Source organism: Grampus griseus (genome assembly GCF_964374135.1).
Source record: "Grampus griseus genome assembly, chromosome: 15".
NCBI lineage: Eukaryota > Metazoa > Chordata > Mammalia > Artiodactyla > Delphinidae > Grampus > Grampus griseus.
Window position 1 is genome coordinate 77,652,791 of NC_139009.1, and position 24,638 is coordinate 77,677,428.

Here is a 24,638-nt window from a genome sequence, read left to right on the forward strand (position 1 = left end):
TTTGTTTACAGCACGGCAGTAATTTGATAGGTATGTCTGATCTCAATGTACCCGAGCAGCTTTACCAGTACATGGTTGGAGGCCATAGGCGCTTTCAAGCAGGGATGCACAGGGAGAAACATAAATCTCCAAGTTATCAAATCAAAGTAAGTCCAAATCAAGCAACAGATCAAACTTCTGGAAGCTAAGAAGTTAATTTGAAAATAGTAGTTTTCATACCAACATGTGTAAATATGTTAATTTTAAGCATAGGTTAGTATTCAGAAGAATTTTATAATAATTCAGAGCTCTTTTATACAAACTTTTCTTTTGATAGGAAGGAGATACCATAAATGTGGATGTAACTTGTCCAGGTGCCACTCTCGCTTTGGCCATGATCTACTTAAAAACCAATAACAGGTACCGCATCTCCTCACCCCATCCCTTGCCATGACCATGTGACTTCCTTTCAGACCTCAGTAGTAAAACTAAATTATTTTACTGTGTTTACCTCTCCTGTGCTAGGTCAGCCTGATTTTAGTGCTCTCAGGTACTACAAGTTATATAGAGTTTTATCTAGAAATAATACATTTGGTTATTTTAATGATATTTGATAATACAGTTGCCAGTTTCTATTCACTTTTATTTTATAGTTGATGTCACTGACAAACAATGTCTAAATTCCTTTCCATTAATTTTGCTAGTTGTTGTGAGGCCTGGGTAGATCAGAAATACTTAGCATTATTATATTCCTGGTTACCATTCATAAAAATGGTTTCTGCTTAGTTCAGGAGCTTTCCTAACAGCTATTCTGTCTGCCTCCTCAAGCCCTGTAATTAGTGCTGACACTTGAAAGTAGATGTTTGGTGTTTATTCTTTTACATTTTGTATAGAAGAGTAAGTTGTGTTTTAAGTCTTTTAATTTAAACAACATTCTAAGATTAAAGAAAGTTTTCAATGTTGTAAATTCTTTTTTTTTTTTTTTTTTTTTTTTGCGGTACGCGGGCCTTTCACTGTTGTGGCCTCTCCCGTTGCGGAGCACAGGCTCCGGACGCGCAGGCCCAGCGGCCATGGCTCACGGGCCCAGCCGCTCCGCGGCATGTGGGATCCTCCCAGACCGGGGCACGAACCCGTGTCCCCTGCATCGGCAGGCGGACTCTCCACCACTGCGCCACCAGGGAAGCCCCTGTAAATTCTTTTTTTAGACAAAGTGAATGTTTGCAAAATTAACGAAGTGGTTAAAAGCAGGTGTATTCATCTACTCTTTGGATGAAAGTATATGACATTGCTTTCTTGGCACTGGAGATGTTTCATTTAACAGAAGAGAGCTAAAAATATCTGCCCTTAGGAAACTTATAGTAAGAAATACCTACATACTAAGTATTACGTTGGAGGACGTGAAGTACTATGGGAAAAAATAGGACAGTGGTTGGAGTGGAAAGAAAATTCTTGAAATCTGTCTTGTGGTCTTGATGCTCTTACTCTCTTCTTGAGCAATAATGCTTATTGGTATCCACCACCAACAGATCCATTGCAGATTGGCTCCGAGCTCCCGACACCATGTATTTGCTGGATTTTGTGAAGCCAGAATTTCTCTTACTTAGGGTATGGTACTTGGCAATTTTTAATTTCTGTTAACATTAGGAGTCTATAAAATGTCTCCACGAGGGAGCTTTACTGTTAATCCATCATGTGTATATATAATTGGTAGTGTTCTTTTGAAATTTCCCAAATATAACTGTAGGAATTGCCAGGAAAGACAACCACCTTGATATATAATACTTGGAGTGACATTTTAACGTTTCACATTATTATTCAAAACTTCCTAATAAGTAACAAGACACTGGGGCTTCATTACTACTTTATTTTACATTCTTTCATTATTATTAAGAATGCAATAATACTATTAAGGGTATAATTAGTTACAGTAACTGACATAAATTTGATTCAGGTTTTCCATTTTCTACAATGTTTATGCTTTTAGCATATGAAAGGCTTTAATTATGTAGACAGATCTATGTATGATTCTTTTCTTTATGATTTTTCTTCTATGGAGCAAGTTTTAAAAACTTCTCTCCAACTCCTTCAAACTTCAGTGATGATCAAGTCAATTTGAGATTTTTTGAGATAAATATAAATCTTCTGTTTATTTTAATGAGTGGCTTAGGTTGATACTATATACTTTGTTTTTCAAAATTTTCATCAGTTGGGAACTAATTCTTAAATTGTTCTATTAACAGTATTATCATTGTTACAAAATCTGTGAACTTTGCCTGCTGTAATTAATTGTTCTGTATTGCATTTTTTAAGACGCTTGCTCGATGCCTGATTTTGTGGGATGATATTTTACCAAATTCCAAGTGGGTTGATAGCAACGTTCCTCAAGTACGTATGTATAATAAATATTATTATATCTTTACTCACATAAAATTATGATTTCCTGTGGGATTTTCTAAAACCTATAAAATACTTTTTCTTTTGAAGGCAATAGTGATGGTTATGATTACTGTATTTCTTGAAAACGTAGGAACTGTCATTTTAAGATTGTATGCTGAGCACAGACCACAGCCTTCCTTTTTTGGTTACAGAGCACTAGAAATGCTGATTTTTAAAAATTAAATGTATCAAAGAACTCTAAAAAAGTATTTTTGACATTTTTATCCTAAATAAGGATACATTTATCTAAAATACTGTTATACTTTGTGACAATTTTTTACCTTGTATGTAAGAAGTTGTTTTAATTACTTTATGGCATGTTTACGCAATAAGCCAAATAGTTAAAAATAAACAGACTCTTTTGTAAAAACTCCAAATCAAATATTGTAAGTATTGTAACTAAATATTGCCCTTTAATTGTCCATGTCGTCAGTACCTTTTTATTTAGAAAATAAATGTGTTTATCCTTCAGAATGCTAGAGTGCTCCCTCCAATGTTTTAATGAGAAAATTTCAAAATAAAGGCTGAAAGAACTTTATACAAACACCCATACAACCAATTAGATTCTACAATTAATATTTTACTGTATAAACTTGTTTAATCACATATCTATCCATTTATCTCTTCCTCTATCCAACCCATTATTTTTTGATCAATTTCAAAGTTAGTTACAGATAATCATACACTTTTCCCTAAGTACTTCAGCATGTGTGTTATTAACTAGAATTCAATATTTACCTCTTTTCTTTTCCTTTTAAGGTAAAATTTGTATATAATGTACTGCACAAACTTTAATTATACTATTTGATAGGATTCAACTAATGTATAAATTCATGGAAACAAACCTTTATCAAAATGGCCAGAAGTTCCCTTCCCACTCAGTCTGTGCACTTACTCCCCATCCCCAAGACAACCAATTTCCTGATTTTTTCCCCAAAATATATTACTTTGCCCAATACAGAACTTAATATTAATGGAATCACAATGTATACCCTTTTGTATAAGACTTCTTTCACTCAGCATGATTTTGAGACACCATTGAGTATATGAGTAGTTCAACCTTTTTATTGTTAAGTAGTATCCCATTGTATGAATATACCACAGTTTCTTTTTTCATTCTCTTTTGTTGGATGCCTGGGCTCGTTCCAGGTTTTGGTACCATAAATATTCTTATGCAGATATACGTGTGGATTTATGTTTTAGTGTCTCTTGAGTAAATACTTAGTATTGGAATTACTGAGGCATAGAGTAGCAGTATGTTTAGTTTTATAAGGACTGGTAAACGTTTTTCCAAAGACGTTGCACCATTTTACTCTTGGACCAACAGTGTATGAGAATGCTGGCTGTTGCATGTCCTGCAGCTGCTGCACATCTTGCCAGTATTTGGTGGTGTTAGTCTTTAATTTTAGCTCTGCTGGTCAATATGTAATGATACCTTATTGTAGTTTCAATTTGCATGTTGAGAACGTTTTCATTTGCTTATTGCTTCTTCATATATCTTTTTTTAATGAAATGTCTATTTATATCTTTTGCCCATTAAAAAAATTTTTGTATTGTTTATCTTTTTATTACTGAGATGCTAGAATTTTTTATATATTCTGGAAAGCTATCCTTTGTCAGATAAATGTTTTGCAAATATCCCTCTTAATCTGACTTGCCCATTCATTTTCTTAGTACTATTTTTGATGAGTAGAAAATTTAAAAAATGTGATAATGTCTAATTTATCAACTTTCAATTTTATGGTTGTTTTTTGTGTCCTATGGAAAAAATATTAGCCTAGCCTGAAGATTTATTTTTTTCTAAAGGCCCTGATGTTTTAGCTTTTATGTATAATTACGTAATTCATCTCAAAGTAATTTTGTTTATGGTACGAGGATAAGGGTTAAGGTTTTCATTTAAAAAAATATAGATATTTAGTTGTGCCAACACTGTTTGTTAAAAACACCTTCTCCTTACTGTATTCCTGTGCCTCCTTTGTCAAAAATTAGATGACTGGTCTTTTTTTTTTTTTTAACATCTTTATTGGAGTATAACTGCTTTACAATGGTGTGTTAGTTTCTGCTTTATAACAAAGTGAATCAGTTATGCATATACATATATCTCCATATCTCTTCCCTCTTGCGTCTCCCTCCCACCCTCCCTATCCCACCCCTCTAGGTGGTCACAAAGCACCGAGCTGATCTCCCTGTGCTATGCGCTGCTTCCCACTAGCTATCTGTTTTACATTTGGTAGTGTATATATGAGATGACTGGTCTTTTATTCTTTTTCTGTCTTTTCTACAGATTGCAAGTTTCTATTGATTTATCTTTCTGTTCATTCACTCTTCAGGCATTTTATTTTCCTATTAAGTACATGAAGTGAATTTTAAAATTACATTTACTGTACTTTTTAGTTTTTCCTTTTTTTTAAAATAATTTCTACTTTTTTTGATGAGATTTTCTGTGTTTTCACTCATTATGGGCATACTGTCCTTCTAGTTAGAAGAACTGCTTTAAAATCCTTCTCTTATAATGCCAACAGTGTGGTCATTTCAGGATTGTTTTCCATGGTCTTTTCTCCTGAGAATATGTTGCATTTCTTGTTCTTATGTTAAGTAATTTTGATTTGTCTGGGACATTGTGCATGTTGTCTTTGAAGACTCTAGTTTCTGTTGTATTCCTCTAAAGAGTGTCGATACATATGTACATATATACATATCTCTGTGTGTGTATTTGTGTACACACACAAATACATTTTGTTTTAAAGCAGGCAGTTAATTTACTTGTAATCAAATGTCAAACCCTGTCTCTTGTCTGCCGGTTCTAATTTTAGTTCAGTTCTTTTATCCTCTGGAGGCTGAGTCTGCCCTGATCACACATGGTTCATGGGTCAGGAAGACATTTAACTCCCAGCACATATAGATGTCAGAGGTATCAGTTCCTTTTGGAAAGTAAATGTACACTGTAGGATGAAAACATACTTCTTCTTCATTCAGCATATGTTTGTTGAACCTTTGCAAATGCAAGACACCATATTAAGTTCTATGCTGCATTTAAGATGCGTCTGATATGTAGACTGCCTTCGAGAAAACTTTATTTTACTAAATTTTGTTTACAAAGTGAAGTTAAACATGTACACAAGTAACTGTATTCTCAAATGGAAGGTGAAAATTCATGTCAGTTCTTTCTTTAAACTTTTGTGGAAATGTAGTCTTTGGACTTTAAAAAAAATATTTATTTATTTGGCTGTGCTGGGTCTTAGTTGTGGAACATGGGATCTTTGTTGCAGCATGTGGAATCTTTAGTTGTGGCATGCGGTCTCTTACTTGCGGCATGCGGGCACTTAGTTGTGGCATGTGGGCTCTTAGTTGCGACATGTGGGATCTAGTTACCTGACCAGGGATTGAACCCGGGCCCCCTGCATTGGGAGCATGAAGTCTTAACCACTGGACCACCACGGAAGTCTCTTGGACTTTTAATACAAAGTTATCTCTCTGATACTTATTTTACTTCAGACTTAATAATTTTAAATTTGGTCTTTATTACATCAGGGATACACAGTAGGACATATAATAAATTCACAGTTCTATTGGTTGATATTGCCTGTCACTCTCCACTTTCTCCTAGTTCTCGCCCACTCATCTCATTGATTCTGTAGCAGGGTCCCTTGTAGGGAGCAACTTAGCATCAAAGGTGGGATTAAAAAGGTCACTTTGTAAACTGCTTATTTGTTTGAATTTAAGGCATGTGTCAAATACAATAACTAGCATCTTCATAGCACGTTTTCCTTCATAAAAAGCTTTCCTCTGCAGCCTAATGTTTTTCTTTTTTGCGGTGTTGTGCTATAAATTGTTCAAGTATTGCCCCCATTGTATGGGGAGGAACGATGTACTACTTTTGATTATCTGTTTGTGTATCTATTAGACCATGAACTTCTCAAGGCCAGCTACAGTGTCTTTTCCATCTTTCATTCCTAGCGACTCGTGCACGGTAGCTAGAGTTCAGTATATCACTGTTACATTGAAAGAGGACAGACTGGTCCAAAACCATCCAGCTAGTAAGAGGTGGGGCAAAACTGAAACTAGCTGTTAGGACTTCAGAACTTGAGGTTTCTGTATAAGACTCTGTACAAGACAGGGCAGTTTGGTGGTCTTTTCTTGTTCGTTTCCTGTGTGCCTCAACCTGCCTTTAAGTGATTACATGTTTCCCTTTGATTACTCCTTATATTTCTTGCTATTTTTTAAACTTTAGGAGACCATGGAAAAGGTTACAAGGACTGGGTTGAAGTGTGCTCCCCACCCCCACAGCTGTGTATTTATTTAAAATAGGATTATTTTATGACATAATTGGACTGCATGCTTTCTTCTTTTATATATAAATTTATTTATTTATTTATTAAAAAAAGTTTTTTGGCTGCATTGGGTCTTCATTGCTGCGCATGGGCTTTCTCTAGTTGCGGCGAGTGGGGGGCTCCTTTTTTTTTTTTTAACATCTTTATTGGAGTAGAATTGCTTTACAATGGTGTGTTAGTTTCTGTCGTGTAACAAAGTGAATCAGCTATACATATACATACATCCCCATATCTCCTCCCTCTTGTGTCTCCCTCCCACCCTCCCTATCCGCCCCTTCTCGTTGCAGTGCGCAGGCTTCTCATTGCTGTGGCTTCTCTTGTGGTGGAGCATGGGTCTAGGCTCACAGGCTTCAGTAGTTGTGGCACGCAGGCTCAGTAGTTGTGACGCATGGGCTTAGTTGCTCCGTGGCATGTGGGATCTTCCCGGACCAGGGCTCGAACCTGTGTCCCCTGCATTGGCAGGCGGATTCTTAACCGCTCTGCCACCAGGGAAGTCCCCCCACAGTTATTTATAACCCAAGTTTTTAGTGATGTTTTAAAGTGGTTATGATCAAGTGTGGTCTTGTGATAGCAATGGTGCAGATCTATAATAGTGATAATAATGGAGCTAACACTTGCAGAGCATATGTGCCAAGCATTAATTTTAAGAGCTTTGAGTCGGTTAAGTCCTCTAATTCTCAGAGACACCTAGAAGGTAGGAAGTCTATTTTTGCTCATTTTTACAGATGTGGTCCTAGGGCTAGTGTGTGGCCCTGCTGGGATTAGAACTTAGGCCTTCAAGCTCCAGGCTATATGCTCTTTTGAAGACAAAAAGGAGCTTGTAAATGTCTGCTGTCAAAATAGAAATATTCCATTCCTGTATGATATTGCTAATTTATATGAATGTTATAATCAGGTTATCCATGAATATATTAATTACTCACTTTGGAGTTATATCAGTTTTTCAGAATGTCGCTCAATTTCTGAGTAAATACATCCAAAATTGAAAATAAAGACAAGAGGAAGGAAGAAAGATGGAAGTAGTTATCAGCCTATATTACACAGCCAACATAGTTGCTTACCTCACTGAGATTATCAAAGAGACAAGGTATTTCAAGTTTTTTGATCTGGTGATATTCAGTATCTAGGAAGATTGTATCATAAGCGACTTCTGAATACTTATTGATTTATTATGGAAAGCATCCTGAAATATTACTCCCCTGAACAGTCTTCTAAGAAGAATTATAGGAATAAATCTTCAGAGTTTTACATCTATGTACTTGCATTCATAAGTTTAGAGAATATATAGCTTTATCTTTTTTATTTGTATTTAAGTGAAGAGAATCAAATCAGTTCTTGGTTGTTAAAGTTAGATATTGTCTGTATTTTTTAAAAAATAAATTCTTGTTCACACTTATACTAAAAGGAAAGGGATGTGTTTCTAAACAATAGTTACAGATTCACATATTGACAGTTTAGTTTAGCTTGTGTAATTAATCTGGTGACTAACCTCACCTTTGGTAGGTAGGTAGGCTTAATACTAGAAACATTCATGAGTAAGAAATATATGTCTCTGGTTAGAGTTCTCTGCAACTGCTTTCTTCCACTTTCCTTGCTGCTTCCCCTCACTCCTGCCCCAGCTCTGCTCTGTGGCCATCATCTTTGCATTTCAGTTCACTTGCATGAAACATTATTACTCTGTTATTGATTCAGAATATACTTAAGTCCTCCAGTTTATATTCGTTCAGTCCTATTCAGTTATTTGGCCCATCTTAGATTTGAAATTGGATTGCATTCAATGTGATTAAAATATAGGCCTTTGAATGAGATGGTTGGGTAAAGCTTATTTTATATAAATATGGCCATAAGCAATATGTTACTCTTCAAATTATTAAATACTTGTAACTTGAATGTTAATGTCCAAGTATTCTTGCCTTCTGTCTTGACAGATTATAAGAGAAAATAGTATCTCTCTCAGTGAAATCGAATTGCCGTGTTCAGAGGATTTGAATTTGGAAACTTTGTCGTAAGTCCTAAAACATGTAGTACAAATCAGCTACTCTAGCATCTGTCAGATAAATGAATTGGAATATACTGTGTAGGAGTAATACTGTCCTTGATTTGAGTAATTATTCTGAATCCCCCATGTTTTTAACCATTATTTACCAGATGTTCACAAGTTTGTTTTTCGTTTGGCTCTCTGAAGTATAGAGTTCTTACCCTCAAAAAACGGTGTCTGAGTTTTAACTTGTACATATTCCTCTTTTATCCTTTCCATTAAAAAAAATTGGCAGTGATTGTTAAAAATTATCTTCTTTTGCTGCATATGAAACAGTGCAGGCAAGAGGCCGACTTTATCAGCAAGAGCCGCATGGTGCTTCCACTGAAGAAAACCGGACGGAAATCTGTCCAGTTGATTGAGTAGAGGCACAGTTGAGCATTCCCAGAAGAATATAAACTATTGATAATTTAGAGAACAGGAATATTTATTATTTGTATCTCCAAATAATAGTAATAATGAATTTTAAAGCAAGACAAGGACAGTATTTAAATTTCTTGTGATCTGTTTTCAGGCAGGCACATGTCTACATAATTGCAGGAGCTTGTTTGTCTCTGGGTTTTCGATTTGCTGGCTCAGAAAACTTATCAGCATTTAACTGTTTGGTAAGAAGTATCTTCGTTTACTGTGTTCTGTTTTCTTTTTTACAGAGTCTTAGTATGCTTCTTTTAACCTTAATTTTTTTCTTTTGTTTTTCCAGCATAAATTTGCAAAAGATTTTATGACTTATTTGTCCGCACCTAATGCTTCTGTAGTAAGTCTTTTTATGATGATTTTCCTTGGGAATAAAATTAAACTTGAAGAAAATTCACTGATAATTCGATTACTTATGTGTTGCCAAATATATGCACAGTTTTTGAATTTAGAATGGGAGATTTGAAGCTTTGGCTTATCTTTTGTATTTTAGTTCTGGGATATTAGGTGAGAATGTGACTATGCTTGAAGGTATCTAATTCTTGTGACAAGAAAATAAATAAGAAAAGCCATAACCTTCATGGATTGTCATACCTTGTGCCATGCTCAGTACTGAATCATGGTAACTGCTTTTTGAAAAAATTAGTACTTAGTAAAAATGCAGTTGTTTTGAGGATTGCTGCTCTGATGATAGTAAGACTGCAAGATTTTATTTCTTGGTTAAAAAAGCAGCAACACATTTAATCAACATTATTTATATTAGAAAATTGGAAACAGAATATCTAAAACCAGTCAAAAAATGGACTGTGGTGTATCTACACTGTTATATAGAGGAGCTATCAAAATCATGTTCTGTAAGAAATTTTTATGAGTGAAGATTGCTCATAATAAAATAGATTAAAAAGCTTAAAAATACTGTGTATAGTAATATCTCAGTTTCATTAAAAGCAAAATAGATACAGGGAAAGATTTGGAGAAAAAGAAAGCCAAAATGTTTACAGCTGTTAGTATTCCAAGTGATTGTTATTTCCTTTTGATACTTTATTTTCTGAATTTTCAACATGGAACTTAAATTTCATAATCAGGGAAAATAGTTGTTTTTTCAGATTTTTTAAAGTTGTGAACATTTGTAGTCTAATGCTGGCTGCTTTAGTTTTGATAATAAAGAAAAGGTAAGCACAGCGGTTATAGTGTCATCTTCTGCGTCTCCAGACAGGTCCTTACAACCTGGAGACTTGCCTGAGTGTGGTGCTGCTGTCTCTCGCCATGGTGATGGCTGGCTCGGGGAACCTGAAGGTTTTGCAGCTTTGTCGCTTCTTGCACATGAAAACAGGTGGTGAAATGAACTATGGTTTCCACTTAGCCCATCACATGGCCCTTGGACTTCTGTTTTTGGGAGGAGGAAGGTAAATGAATATATATATTTTTTCCTCAGTGAAAAGATCTCATGAGCAAGATCTCAAAGAGTGACTTATTTTGATTTTGAAGATGCATGAAAATTTTCAATTCTGACTAGCTATTAGCGTATCTCAGGGCATTATTACACTTAAAAAGGGCTTTTTCATAGTTTAACCACCAGTTTATGCCCCACCTAGTAGAGTTACCATCCTCTCTCTAACACACTTGGCATCACTGCGTTTCTCAGAAGAGTCTATACTCAGTACTTCATTGCATCACCCCTTGTTCCCCCTCATTAATGACTTTACTCTTCTACTAAATTGCTTTCTCATAATGGTCATGAATACTTTCAGTCACCAAATCCTATGAGATTGCCTTAGTTTTCAACTTTCTTGCTCTCTTTCCAGCATCTATCATTCCTGACCACCTCATCCCTTTATAAGACTTCTTTGGCTTTTAATGATCTGTTTTGAATAAAAATCCATACACAGAAAAGTGTGCAAATCATAGGAGCATGACTCAATGAACTACCTACAGTATGAAAATCTGTTTGATATTATGTAGATCAAGATGTAACCGAGACAACCCATCTCCAACCCTGCTCTGTCCTCCCAATTCACTGTTACTTTACTTCTGCCCAAAGATAACCGCTACGTAGCTTTCTAACACCTTTGACTGGTTTTGCCTGTTTTTGAAATTCAGATGAAATCATATACTATGTATCCTTTTGTGCTTTATTTCTTTTGCTCAACATTATGTTTGAGATTCATCCATGTTGCGTGTAGCATTGGTTTATTCATGTTTCAGTGCTGTTGAATTGAACTGTATGGTTATACCACAGTTATTAATTTATTCTGTTAGTGATGGATATGTTTGTTTTCTAGTTTGGGACTGTTATGAATGTTCTTGTACATGTTTTTGATTTTGTTATGTATAGATCTATGAGTAGAACTGGGTCAGAGGGTATATATGTATGTTCTATTTCAGTAAATAATGCCATCAGTACGCCAGAGTGGTTTTACCATTTTATATACTCATCAGCATCATATGAAGTTCCAGTTGCTCCCCATCCTGTCAACACTTGTTATTGTTAGCCTTCCTAATTTTAGCCGGCACGTAGTAGTATCTCATTGAGGTTTTAATTTCCATTTTCCTGAATAATGGTATTTGGCATCTTTTTATATCTTTAATGGCCAACTGAAAAGTCTCCTCTTGTGATGTCCAAATCTCTTGCTACCCATTTTCATATTGGTTTATTCATTTAAAAATTTTTATTTGTGGTATAATATACATAACATAAAATTTCCCATCTTAACCATTTTTAAATGTACAGTTCAGTAGTATTATATTCACATTGTTGTGCAACCAATTTCCAAAACTTTCATTTTTCAAAACTGAAACTCTATACCCTTTAAACAGCTACACTTCATTTCCCCTTCCCCCACCCCCTGGCAACCACTGTTCTACTTTCTGTTTCTTTTTTAAAAAATTAATTCATTCATTCATTTTTGGCTGTGTTGGGTTTTTTTTTTTTTTTTTTTTTTTTTTGCGGTACGCGGGCCTCTCACTGTTGTGGCCTCTCCTGTTGTGGAGCACAGGCTCTGGATGTGCAGGCTCCGGAAGCGCAGGCTCAGCAGCCATGGCTCACGGGCCCAGCCGCTCCGCGGCATGTGGGATCTTCCCAGACCGGGGCACGAACCCGTGTCCCCTGCATCAGCAGGCGGACTCTCAACCACTGCGCCACCAGGGAAGCCATGTGTTGGGTTTTCGTTGCTGCGCACACGGGCTTTCTCTAGTTGCGGCGAGCGGGGGCTACTCTTCAGTTGCGGTGCGCGGGCTTCTCGCTGAGGTGGCTTCTCTTGCTGTGGAGCACGGGCTCTAGGCACACAGGCTTCAGTAGCTGCGGCATGTGGGCTCACTAGTTGTGGCTCACGGACTCTAGAGCGCAGGCTTAGTAGTTGTGGCACATGAGCTTAGTTGCTCCGCGGCATGTGGGATCTCCCCAGACCAGGGCTCGAACCCGTGTCCCCTATATTGGCAGGCGGATTCTTAACCACTGTGCCACTAGGGAAGTCCCTACTTTCTGTTTCTTTTGATGTGACTATTCCATATTAGCTTATCATTATGATCCCAAGACCTTTGTCAGTTTTGTATGTTGTAGTTATCTTCTACTCTGTGGCTTGCCTTTTAACTCTCTTAATGTTGTCTTTTGACGAACAGAATTATTAATATTTTTCTTCTATGGTTTGTACTTCTTTGTCCTTCTGATGAAATATATTCTTATCCACCAGAAATGAAGATATTTGCTTATTTATCTTCTAGTAGTTTTTTAGCTTTTCCATTCACATTTGGATTTAAAGTTGACCTGGAACTGATTTTTCTGTGTTTTTTTCCCCAGTTGACACCTTACAGGTATCAAAAAGTTTATCCTTTCTGTACTATTCTGTAGTACCACTTTTGTTATAAATTAATTGTCCATATACATATGTTTATTTCTGGGCTGTTATGTTCAATTGTCTGTTTTTCTGTACTTGCACAGTACCACACTTGTCTTAAGTATTGTAGTTTTGTAATAAGTTTTGATATCCAGTTAGAGTAAATCCTCCAAACTGAGATTTCTTCTTCAAAAATGTGTTTTTCTGTTCTTGGCTCTTTGCATTTTATATAAATAATGGAATTTGTTTTTGATTTTTCCACACTAAATAACATGATAGAATATTGATCGGAGTTGCATTGAGTCTATCCACTGGTTTGGAGGAATTGAAATCTGTTATAACATTGAGTCTCTCAATCTGTGGGTATGGTGTATCCTTTCATTTATTTAGTATGTGACCTTGGACAACTGACATACTTCCTATAAGTCAGTAGGTTTATTTTACACTCTTAAGACTGAGTTAAAACATTGGAACTCACCTTTTCAGAAGTACAGAAAGTAAAGATTATTAGAAAGGTGTGCATTCATTCCCTTTTGACAGGTTTTGTAGAAGTTTCTTCAATTGTTTAAAATTAAGAGTGGTTAAGAAAATATTATGAAAATTCTTATTTTATGATATTTGAAAATTTATCTCCTTTCAAAGTAAGCCCCTGCATTTATTTTAGCTTTATTCAATCTCATCTTTTGTCATCACACATTGCATGACCCTACTTGTTCTTCTTTCATACTGAGTAGATTTTCTCCCATTCTGCTGCTGCTTTTCTAGTGACTTTTTTAATCTTTGAATGCTTATGTGTACTCTCTAACAACATTTACATTTCTCGTAGCATAGTTACACCCTTATGCTTAATCTCAACATTTCTAACATTAATATCTAATGTTTATCTTTGGATTTTGGTTTTATCAGAATGGTAAAGTGGAAATGCACATGTCAACATAGATATATTTCCATATTTAAATTTTGAAATCTCTTCTTCATTAAATATATGTGTGTATGATAAATGCTAAATTCTTACTTGATACCCTAATTATTAAAAAAGATAAGGAAAGAGATTTGGGGATGTGTGTATGTGTATATGTATAATAAAAGATATATGTATATAGAATAGTGACAACAGTGGTTTTATGTGATGTTCTGAACCATATTTATTTCAAAATATTTGTAAGAAAAGCTAAAACTTTAGACAAATCTGCCCGTTGGCCATGCTGAATTCGAGCAACAGTAAAATAATTGGACGAAAATTTCAAAAGATTTTACTTTACTAAGAGTATGTGGCCTTTGTAAAATAAGTTTGTCATATCGATAAGAAAAAAAACTGTTTTTCAAGGAATAGTTGTTTATCCATTCACTGTAAATTTTTAGTGGTAGCTTTTGCCTGTTTTATTTAGTCTAGCATTCTAAGGAAATGCTTATGCTTTACAGAAAGGAAAAAAATGTTTGAGATACCCAGTAAAGAAACCTTGTATGTTTAGAAGTAAGGTGCATATTTCTATAAATAGGTATATATAAAACTGGAGAAGGTAGCGTACTTTACACTTGACTTTTTCAATATCTGTAATCTCTAGAATTGCACTCATGGTCCTCACTACTGTTCTCTTTTAGGTTAAAACTTTGCTCACTAATTCAAGTTTTACAATTTAATATTTGTGAATAGTCACTCCTGCTTTAAATAGTAGATGGTGTTGGAATGCCTCAAGGACTGACTGTAAAGTCAGGTGTTCACAGCGTTGACGCATTTGTATTGATCAAGGGTTAGCTTTATCAGCGTGCATTGCCACACTACCCGAATTTCCTGATTCTCGAGAATGCCATGAAAGTTTGCACAGTATGATTAACAGCGTCTGTCCCTCCCGAATTTGTTTTGCAGGTACTCTTTGAGCACATCGAACTCTTCCATTGCCGCTCTCCTCTGTGCCCTTTACCCGCACTTCCCAGCTCACAGCACTGACAACCGGTGAGTCTAGTGATTTTCCTCACGTGATCTTCCTTAAGTTCTCTAAGGGAGTAAATTGATTGTGTTTTGGCTCCATGGATTTGTTTCCAAATTAGCTTTATTCTGTTCTTCAACTTAGTTATCTCCCTGGGTAAATCTTTTAAAAAGTTTCTCTCACAAAATATTAAACCAGAAGAGAACTTTGGGCATCTGATGATTGATCAGTCTTCTCCCATTCTCCAGGCAACAGGACTGCTCTAAACCCAGAAGTAGCCCGGACAGGGTTATCTTTAGGGAAAAACTCATCATGCAAAAGAGAGCAGCTAAGAGAAGATGAATATGTTTTGGCAGAATTGTTTAGTTCCAAGAGAGGAATTTGTCTGATTTAGCGGCAATGTCTATATGAATTCTGTTTTTTCTCTCTTTTACATGAATGCTGAGAAGTTTTATATAATTGACAAAGAAGGGACAGAAAAGCAAAATGCAGCAAAGAATTAGACAATTTAGAAGTGGAAGTGAGCAGTAGAACCTCAAACACGTAGAAGCAGTCTGATAATACAAAAGCTCTGCATATGTTAAAGTTTTCGATATGTTTTAAAAAAGGGGGGATTCCTTGGCAGTCTAGTGGTTAGGACTTAGTGCTTTCACTGCTGGGGCTCGGGTTCAGTCCCTGGTTGGGGAACTAAGATCCTGCAAGCTGTGCAGCATGGCAAAAAAAAAAGAAAAGAAAAAATAATTCTTTCCTTTATGGCCAAATAATATCCCATTATATGGATAGACCCCATTTTGTCTATCCGCCAACCCGTGGCTCGAGCATTATGGGGAGCCAGGAGCCCAAAACAGCCGAATCTGCAGCCCCTCGGGGCCCCTTTGCCCTTGGAAAAAGCCTCTCGGCAGGTCCTGGCCATGGTCCTGGAAGATGTCGTGGCTGCCCTCAGGGTGCCCCTGGTGCCCCAAGAGGAGATCTCTAGCCCACGGCACCGCAGCAAACGTCAGGATTCTGTCTGCAGCCAACCACCTGCCTCGCCACGCAGGCAGGCCACGTGGTCCCCACAGGCCAGGCCTTCCGACCCACTGCACTTATGCCGAGAGCCCTTGAGCCGTGTCCGTCGGCCCTCTTCCACCCTGAGGCGGCAATCAAGGACAACGCCTGGCCCAGGGGAGGGCCCTTCACAAAAGGTGGACCAGGCCCTCCAGCCCACGCGGGTGGTGATGCTAGAGGACATTGCCAGCTCCAGACCCCCAGCGGAGGGCTTTGCCAGTGAGACTCCCTGCTTCATCGTCCCAGCAAGAAGAGCTGGGTCCACCAGCCAAAGCCAAAGGGACCTGGAACCCCCATTCCAGCCATCTGCCCTGTCTGCAAACCCTCCGGAGAGCCCACCACCAGCCCCAGATCCTCTTCTGGAGCCCTCATCGACCCCGCCGCCGTCCGGCGTTTTACGCCCCCGCCTCAGTCCCTGGGGCTTGGCCCCGCCTTCGATTCCGTTCATTCCAAGCAGGAGGGCTTTGCTGACATCTTCCTCACGCCCAGCAAAGCCCCCCGCCCTCATCACCCCCCATGAAGTTGTAGTTGGAAGATTGTCATGTCAGAGGCTGAGCAGTCCGGGGCTGCTGAGGGCACTGCATCTATCGGTCCCCGGCCCCCTATCTGCCAGTGGCGGGCTCAAGACCAGAATCCCCCAGCACCTCTCCCTAAGCCCTCTCTGGGCCGATGCCACTCCTGCCCTGGTCGGGACCCCCTGGCCCACCCCACCTAAGCCGGCCACGGCCTCGGCGGCGCACTGTGGGTGGTGGAGAGATGGCCTGAGCCCCACCAGCCCCTTGGCCCTGACTCTGGAAAGTGGTCTTCCCTCTTGGAGTGGGTGGAGGTCTCCTTCCCTCATCACATCTTGCTTGTCTACTGCGTCCACTTTTTCCTTCTTTGAACCTGCAGAACCCAAGTTGAGTTCAAGAGGAAGGAGCCAAGGGCCTCAGAAGACCAGGTGCTTTCAGACCCCAAGACCTTGGGAAAGGCTTGCAGAAAGAACCACCAACACTTCCGTTTCCCTATGAGTTTCAGGCCTAGCCAGTCTCTGTGGAGGAAGGGAAGAAAATAGCTCCTTATATCCCAGTGACATCCAAGGTGCTCCGTGAGCTCACCTGAAGGCACCTGCAGTGATCTGCCCAGAGAAGGTTCAACAGGGGGAGCACTCCTTGTAGCAGTGAGCCATTGTGTAAAACTACAGCGTAAGGCAGAGACAGTAATGACAGAAAGGTAGCTGTTCGTAAAAGTAGCCTCATCTGAAGTCCATAATTTAGTGATAGGTGGTGCGTGAGAATATTGTTGTTAAATTAATAAAACTCGGACAGGTGGTCTATCATTTGTCAGTTCAGGGAAGGATTTTTTGAGTTGTTGAAGTCAGCTATTGGTTAGGGTACAAGGGAGAGCTGCCCTCACATGTTGCTGGTCAGAGTATCAGCTATTTTAAACAAAGCAATTTGGTGATAAGCACAGGAACCTTTATGTAACTGATATGTATCGATTTTTTCTGGCCTTGATTGATTTTGTTTCTGGTAGATTTATAGGGGTGGGTAGATTTGCATGGGAAGAGGGAGGGAATTGATATAACTAAAAGAAAAGTAAATTTGAAGGCTTGTTTTATCCTTTTATGGGATCTTAAAATGTAATAGCTTTGTATGTGTTTAAATTCTAAAATATGAATTTTAAAGTTAAAAAAAACTTTTTTTGAAAACTCAGAAAAGCACACACACAGCAAGAAAAATGTTACCCATTAATGTCACCCATTAATTTTTGGTGTACTGTGTTCTGGGTGTGTGTGTACGTATTTGTGTATAGGGATGTATATGTAGAAGAGCTTTGCTGTCTGAGGAAAACTGTCATCCTTTCTTTCCCCCTTTTCCCTACCAAACCTTAAGAAAAAAAAAGAAAGAAAGAAGTAGATCCCATAGAAGGTAGAAGGAGATGCCTGTCTTGAGCAGAAAAGGATTTGAAAACTAACATTATAAGTGATCAATTAATTACTAAATATTTTCATGTCTAGATAATTTTTACTTCCCTATAAAACCTCTTAACTGTGAAGACTCAAAGAATTCTTGGGTCAAGAGTTACGTGTCTAATTTTTTAAAGAGAATTTCTCCATTACTTTTTTTTTTTTAACATCTTTTCTCCATTACTTTTTAATTGAACCTCATCATCTTCCTTTAGGATTGCTGTCCTGAGAAGGTATCACTTGGCTCTGACTTGGTTTAACCCGTAGACCACAGCAGATTGTAGAGCTCATGTGCCGTCACCTGTTTTTTTTTTACCACCTTTCTGTGTTTTCTCTGAGCAGGTATCACCTCCAGGCTCTCCGGCACCTGTATGTGCTGGCTGCAGAACCGAGACTTCTCGTGCCCGTGGATGTGGACACAAACACGCCCTGCTATGCCCTCTTAGAAGTGACCTATAAGGTAACTCTCTCCCCCTGTTGTTGATTTGTAATTTTATTGCCACTCATCCATCTTTGCAAATCAAAATATTTTGAAAGTGGTGTCCTTTAAAAGATGACAGTAGTGAGTTGAACTCATGTAAAAATTGAAGCTTCCAAAGTTCTTGTACATTCTGCCAGTCCATTGAGGCTCATTTGCAGTCTATGGGTGTAGTATTTTAGAGACCATCAACTGCTCTTTTATCTTTAGAGCTTGTAGTTTGAAAATGTCCTTGTTAACTTTACGCAGCTGATAGCAGTGTTCCAAAAAACGAATTCTATTAGAATGATTCTTAGATTTGTTAGCAGAGTGCTTTAAAGCCCAAGGTTGTGTATGTGATGAGAGATCTTTGATTTAGATGTACAGACAGATTACAAGTCACGTATCCTTCCTTCAGAAAATTGTTAGGTACCTTCCGAATATCAAAACTGTGCTAGGCTCTGGGGTACAGAGTTGAAATGACATAGTCATTCTCCTTAAGGAAATTGTGATAATTGGAGGTTTGTGTGGGATGCAGGGGGAGCGGAGACGTGCTCCCATCCAGCATCTCTGGGGGTTGGAAGGCCGTCATAGTAGACACGGTGTCTGGGCTGAGATTTGCCAGCTAAACTGGGCACGTTCCCAGCAGAGGAGACAACATGCAGAAACCCAGAGGCCTCGCAAGTGCAGAGCTTCAGTACTGCTGGCAGGTGAAGTGCGGGGCTCGGAGGGCTGGAAAGTGGTGCTAGCTCTGCAGAGGATTGTAGACAGCCCTTCCAGACTTGGGTATCAGAGAGGATTTTGTGCCGTTTGACAGTCTGCCTACAAACTGCAGGGAAGGGGAAGTGTAGAGTGATGTTCTTTTTGTACTTCTCCCTGACTATATGGTGAGCTGTGACTCTTCCTTTACATTTGTAAAGGGCACTCAGTGGTATGAACAAACCAAAGAAGAACTGATGGCTCCTACCCTTCTTCCAGAACTCCACCTTTTAAAGCAGGTAAGTAGGGTGTGAATAGGGAGATTTATCCAAGGGGTAGATTCAGCCGGAACAGCAGAGCATTTAAAGGTAGCTAAATAAAAGCCTGTGCTTTCTCAGTGTTTTATAAGAAATGGGAAAGCAGCGCAGGAGGAATAGTCCTGAGGAATAGAGAAGGTCTTTACTGGGGGCTCTTTACTGATGGCCGAGATGGCCTGAGAACATGATTCACTTACATGTCCGTCTGGAAATGGGGCTTGTTAACCTCTCAGTATCTCTTTCTAGCCCATTTTATTTTTATTTCCTCTGAGAAGCATGGGTTTCATTTTATCAAACTAGCACTTTCCCAGCATTGGATTGACTGTTTACATTTATCTTGGCAGATTAAAGTTAAAGGCCCACGATACTGGGAACTGCTCATAGATTTAAGCAAGGGAACCCAACACTTGAAGTAAGTATATAGAATTTCTCAGATGTGTCTGTGAAGGGAATAGAAATATATGGGAAGATATAAATTATAGATTATTATGTAGAATGTTCCTTGTCACCCTTTAATATCACCCAGGACAATATGTAGTGTTGAATAAAGTTGTCTGTATCTTTGAAACAGTTTGTATTAGAAAGTAAAATTTTTAATTTAGAAGTCAAATCCTATTTATATTAATTCATTGAGAAACTTGAAGTGACTTAAATTGGGACAGTAGTGGAATTGTCTTTTGGAGCAATAATGAAAGATTTAGTTTAAGAAAATGAGGCTGATTTACATATGTCTACAAAGGGAACTTTATAATAGTTGGTGTTTGTCAGACCACATCTTCTGTTGCATCTCTTTACCATTCTCTTGTTATATTGCTCTCATAAAATTGAGGTTATGGTAGATTACTTTTGGGCGGAAATAGTCATATGCAAGTAATTACTTTGAAGAACAGAGAGTGTTAATAATTTTACACTTCAGTTAGTGTGTAAATTAAGTCTTTAAATTCCCAGAAAGTTTAACAAGCTTGTAACAATTTTTAAAGTACAGTCCTCATTTGTTTCTCCCAGACTATCTATATAGTAGCTGTTTTCTGTATTGTTCTGTCTGAGATTTGCAGCATCCTTTTCTTTTTGCTATAAACCAATCAGTAGATATTTAAGGGAGTATGAAGACATGTTAGATAAAATACCTCCTTTGAAGTCCACACTTGAGCCAATAGTCAGAATGACTTCTTATTTACCAGGTCCCATGAATCTAGATGGCAGAGAAAAGCAGAACCTGATTATGACTTTGTTGTAGGGACTGATTGAGTTTAGACACAGTAAATAATCATATATCTTAGTGGAAAGTGGTGAAGACCTCACCTCATGCGAAGTCTTGTTTAAGACTTCACTTATTTCTCAATACTATTGTTGGGAAACACTGCATTCCCAGCCAACAACTGCCAGTAATACCTCATATTAAATTCATTCTTGTTTTCTCTCAGGTCAATTCTTTCCAAGGACGGGGTTTTATATGTTAAGCTCAGAGCGGGTCAGCTCTCGTACAAGGAAGATCCAATGGGGTGGCAAAGTCTGTTGGCCCAGACTGTTGCTAACAGGAACTCTGAAGCTCGGGCTTTCAAGGTAGTAATTGGTAAAAACTGAAGGATATTCTCATCTCAAGAAAAAAATATTTATAACTTTGTGTGATGATGGATGTTACCTAGATTTATTGTGGTGATCATTTCTCAATATATACATATATGGAATCATTATGTTGCACACCTGAAACTAATAAACTGTTATATGTCAATTATATCTCAATTTAAAACCCCCCCCAGAATTGAATGATGAAAGGGAATAGGTTCAAATCCCACTAGTCCACCCAAAGCATGTACTTCTATGATAACATTTATGGTACCGTTTAGGTAGATCTGCTCTCTCTAATCATTGCATATTATAAAGGATGAATGACCTTGGGCCTGTTGGCTGTTTTCTGTGACAACCATTATAAAATATGGGCCATCTGCCAGGACTCTAAGGATGATTTACGTTTAGTGGCAGGGACAGTCAGAATATATCTTAACACTAAAAAAAATTTAGCTTAATAATTAATCCTCAAGTCCATTAAGATTTACTTAAGACATGGCCCAAATAAAAGATTTTTGCAAGGTAACACTTATTAGTTCTTATGACTGAGCCTTTATAATAGTTTCCAGGGAATAAATAGATATAGTTGACATCAGTGAATTTTGTTTGTCAGTATTCAATACGTTCTCTATGAAATACTTTTTTTTTAAAGATTATTTTGGTGTGGACCATATTTTTAAGTCTTTATTGAATTTGTTACAATATTGCTTCTGTTTTGTTTTTTTGTTTTTTTTTTTTGCAGTATGCGGGCCTCTCACTGTTGTGGCCTCTCCCATTGCAGAGCGCAGGCTCAGCAGCCATGGCTCACGGGCCCAGCCGCTCCGCGGCATGTGGGATCCTCCTGGACCGGGGCACGAACCCGCGTCCCCCGCACCAGCAGGCGGACTCTCAACCACTGCGCCACCAGGGAAGCCCCCTGCTTCTGTTTTATGTTTTGGTTTCTTGGCCAGGAGGCGTGTGGGATCTTAGCTCCCTGACCAGGGATTGAACCCACAACCCCTGCATTGGAAGGCGAAGTCTTAGCCACTGGACTGCTAGGGAAGTCCCTATGAAATACTTTTGAAGGATTTTTGGGCAAAGTTTAACTTGATTTAGCACTGTTGCTTTGATTTATAAACTAGGGCCCATCTCAAAGATCCTAATCCAATTTATAAAGAAAACAGACAAGTTTAGACTTGAGTTTGAATGGGGCAAATTTATAAAAGTTAAAAGACACCTCCATTTCCTGCCTGCTGGGAGTTCAGAAGTAAACTGACTCTCAGTGGAAAGTGGTAATACCTTCATATTCCATTTTCAGTCTTGAAACTTGAGTGACAGTCCTCCTCACCCTTCCTTCCAGTTTTTTTATTGTGGTAAAGCACACATAACATAAAAAAATATAGTGGCTTAAACCTTTTAAGTGTATAGTTCATTGGTACTAAGTACATTCATAATGTTGTGCTGCCACTCCCACCATCCATCTCCATGACTCATTTCATTTTGCAAAACTGCAGCTCTGTCCCCGTTAACACTAACTCCCCATTCGCCCTCTGCCCAGCCCCTGGCAACCACCATTCTGCTTTCTCTCTTTCTGACTTTGATGACTCTAATGACCTTATGACAGCATTTGTCTTTTTTTGAGTGGCTTAGTAGAGTGATAATCTTTTTTCCTTACCTTTTCAGTAACAATTCTAGTTTCTAGTTTGTTTGCCTTTCAGTTCGTTAAGGAAGGAGAGGGAAAGCCTTTTTTGGGTGAGTTGTGTAAGAAGCACCTGTTTTGATAAATCAGTAGCTCACGGTAGCTTGTGCAAAAAGTTTCTTAAGGGCTTCCCTGGTGGCGCCGTGGTTGAGAGTCCGCCTGCCGATGCAGGGGACACGGGTTCGTGCCCCGGTCTGGGAAGATCCCACATGCCGCGGAGCGGCTGGGCCTGTGAGCCATGGCCGCTGAGCCTGCACGTCCGGAGCCTGTGCTCCGCAACGGGAGAGGCCACAACAGTGAAAGGCCCGTGTACCGCAAAAAAAAAAAAAAAGAAGTTTCTTAAAACTTCTCAGCAGAGCAGGTTGACGAAGCTCTAGCAAGTTTTACCTTGGGTTTTTTGGGAACACTGTGTGAAAAAAATAAGGTAGGTTATAGGTGTATGCATTACAGTTTGAGTAGTAATGAAAAAAATCTTTATTATCTCACTTATGCTTGTTTGTTTATTTTTTAGCCTGAAACGATTTCAGCATTCACTTCTGATCCAGCACTTCTGTCATTTGCTGAATATTTCTGCAAACCAACTGTGAACATGGGTCAGGTATATATTATGTGGTTTGCTAGACTTTGTTGTTTCTATCTGTGGACCACCAAAAAACCCTAAAATATCCGTATGTAGCTTTGATATTGATAACATGCCTCAGGCACATTGGATGATTTTTGTTTGGCAAGTATAGATTTTTCATAGTCTAAAACTATTAAATTCAGTAACTTCCTACCTTGATAGAAGAAAACAACTTAAAATTCCTAAGACATTAGTTTTGATAGGTGATACTTTATGTCCATTCTTGTACTAATTCATGTTTTCAATGTTTACTACCCTTCTCTTGTTTTTACATAATTTTATTAATTTTGTTTTCTATTTGTTTTGTAACCCTTCTTTTTGTTGGTCATAAAACCATTTTCTTAAGGATTCAAAGGGTACTTGCTGGTAGATCTTTGATTTAATCCATCATTTCAGGTGGCAAGGACTGGATGTAGGAATTAGATGATCCAGGATTGATGGCCTATTGCCTGCAAGTGTATATAGCCTTGGGAAAATTTTTCAACCTCTTTGAGATGTAGTTTCCTTATTTCTAAAAGTGGGGTTATAATAGAACCTACCTTACCTTGTTGCTTTGAAAGTTAAGTGATATAACCTTCCTACCACTTACTTACTGAATTTTCACTGTATATTGGGCACTCTGCTCAGTACTCTTTGTAAGTTTTTCCTTTAATTCTGACCCAGAGGGTAGGTACTTTATTGTTGTGGGTTTACAGATGGGGATACTGCCACTGAGAGATATCACATGCCCAAGATCACACAGCCAGTGAGGGCCGGGGCCTGCACTCAAGACCACAGGTCTCTGGTGAAAGCCCACGCCTGCCCCTAACCCCAGCTGGACTTGCTGTGCAGGCTCCCCCTAACCTGTTCTGCTCAGTGTTTCTACTGCATCTTGGTGTGGTGGATCCTGGGCGCTCTTTCTGGATCCTGTTCTTGCCAGCCCAACCCAAGACAGAGCTCTGTGATGTCCTGCCTGCTCATTTTACCCAGCGTGGTTCACTCCTCTCATCCACAGCACTTACAGCCTTAACTGTCCCATGGGACTTAATTTTGGTTATATTTCATTGGTGTTTAATATTGCATGCACTTTGATTTTATAAAGACCTAGCTGTTTTGCCCTTTTATATCATTCACTGCAGAACTTAAGAATGGGCCATAGTAATTGCTTTACAGTTGTTTTTTTGAATTGATTTTGGAATATACATTGATGTGCTACAAAAATATTCTGACTTTCCACAGAAACAGGAAATTCTGGATCTCTTTTCTTCAGTGCTATATGAATGTGTGACCCAGGAGACCCCGGAGATGTTACCTGCATACATAGCAATGGATCAGGTATGGTTCAAAAAACCTATTCCAATTC

At 38.4% G+C, this 24,638-nt stretch overlaps 1 protein-coding gene and 1 pseudogene across 3 annotated transcripts in view; both read left to right on the forward strand.

Moving 5' to 3' along the window:
* The window catches only part of ANAPC1 (anaphase promoting complex subunit 1), a 102,317-nt gene that overhangs the window by 64,533 nt on the left and 13,146 nt on the right, over positions 1-24,638 (forward strand). For both annotated transcript variants that reach the window (XM_082672633.1, XM_082672634.1), the window contains exons 31-45: positions 12-146; positions 317-399; positions 1,506-1,584; positions 2,290-2,364; positions 8,675-8,751; positions 9,299-9,389; positions 9,485-9,538; positions 10,411-10,604; positions 14,899-14,985; positions 18,297-18,414; positions 19,332-19,409; positions 19,772-19,839; positions 20,852-20,990; positions 23,186-23,272; positions 24,515-24,610. In XM_082672633.1, the coding sequence (XP_082528759.1) occupies positions 12-146; positions 317-399; positions 1,506-1,584; positions 2,290-2,364; positions 8,675-8,751; positions 9,299-9,389; positions 9,485-9,538; positions 10,411-10,604; positions 14,899-14,985; positions 18,297-18,414; positions 19,332-19,409; positions 19,772-19,839; positions 20,852-20,990; positions 23,186-23,272; positions 24,515-24,610 (1,461 nt within the window). The remainder of the gene's footprint in view (positions 1-11; positions 147-316; positions 400-1,505; positions 1,585-2,289; positions 2,365-8,674; positions 8,752-9,298; positions 9,390-9,484; positions 9,539-10,410; positions 10,605-14,898; positions 14,986-18,296; positions 18,415-19,331; positions 19,410-19,771; positions 19,840-20,851; positions 20,991-23,185; positions 23,273-24,514; positions 24,611-24,638) is intronic.
* LOC309833710 (proline-rich protein 14-like) lies at positions 15,446-17,060 on the forward strand (annotated as a pseudogene). Its single transcript has 2 exons — positions 15,446-15,479; positions 15,743-17,060. The product of its transcript is annotated as a proline-rich protein 14-like (transcript).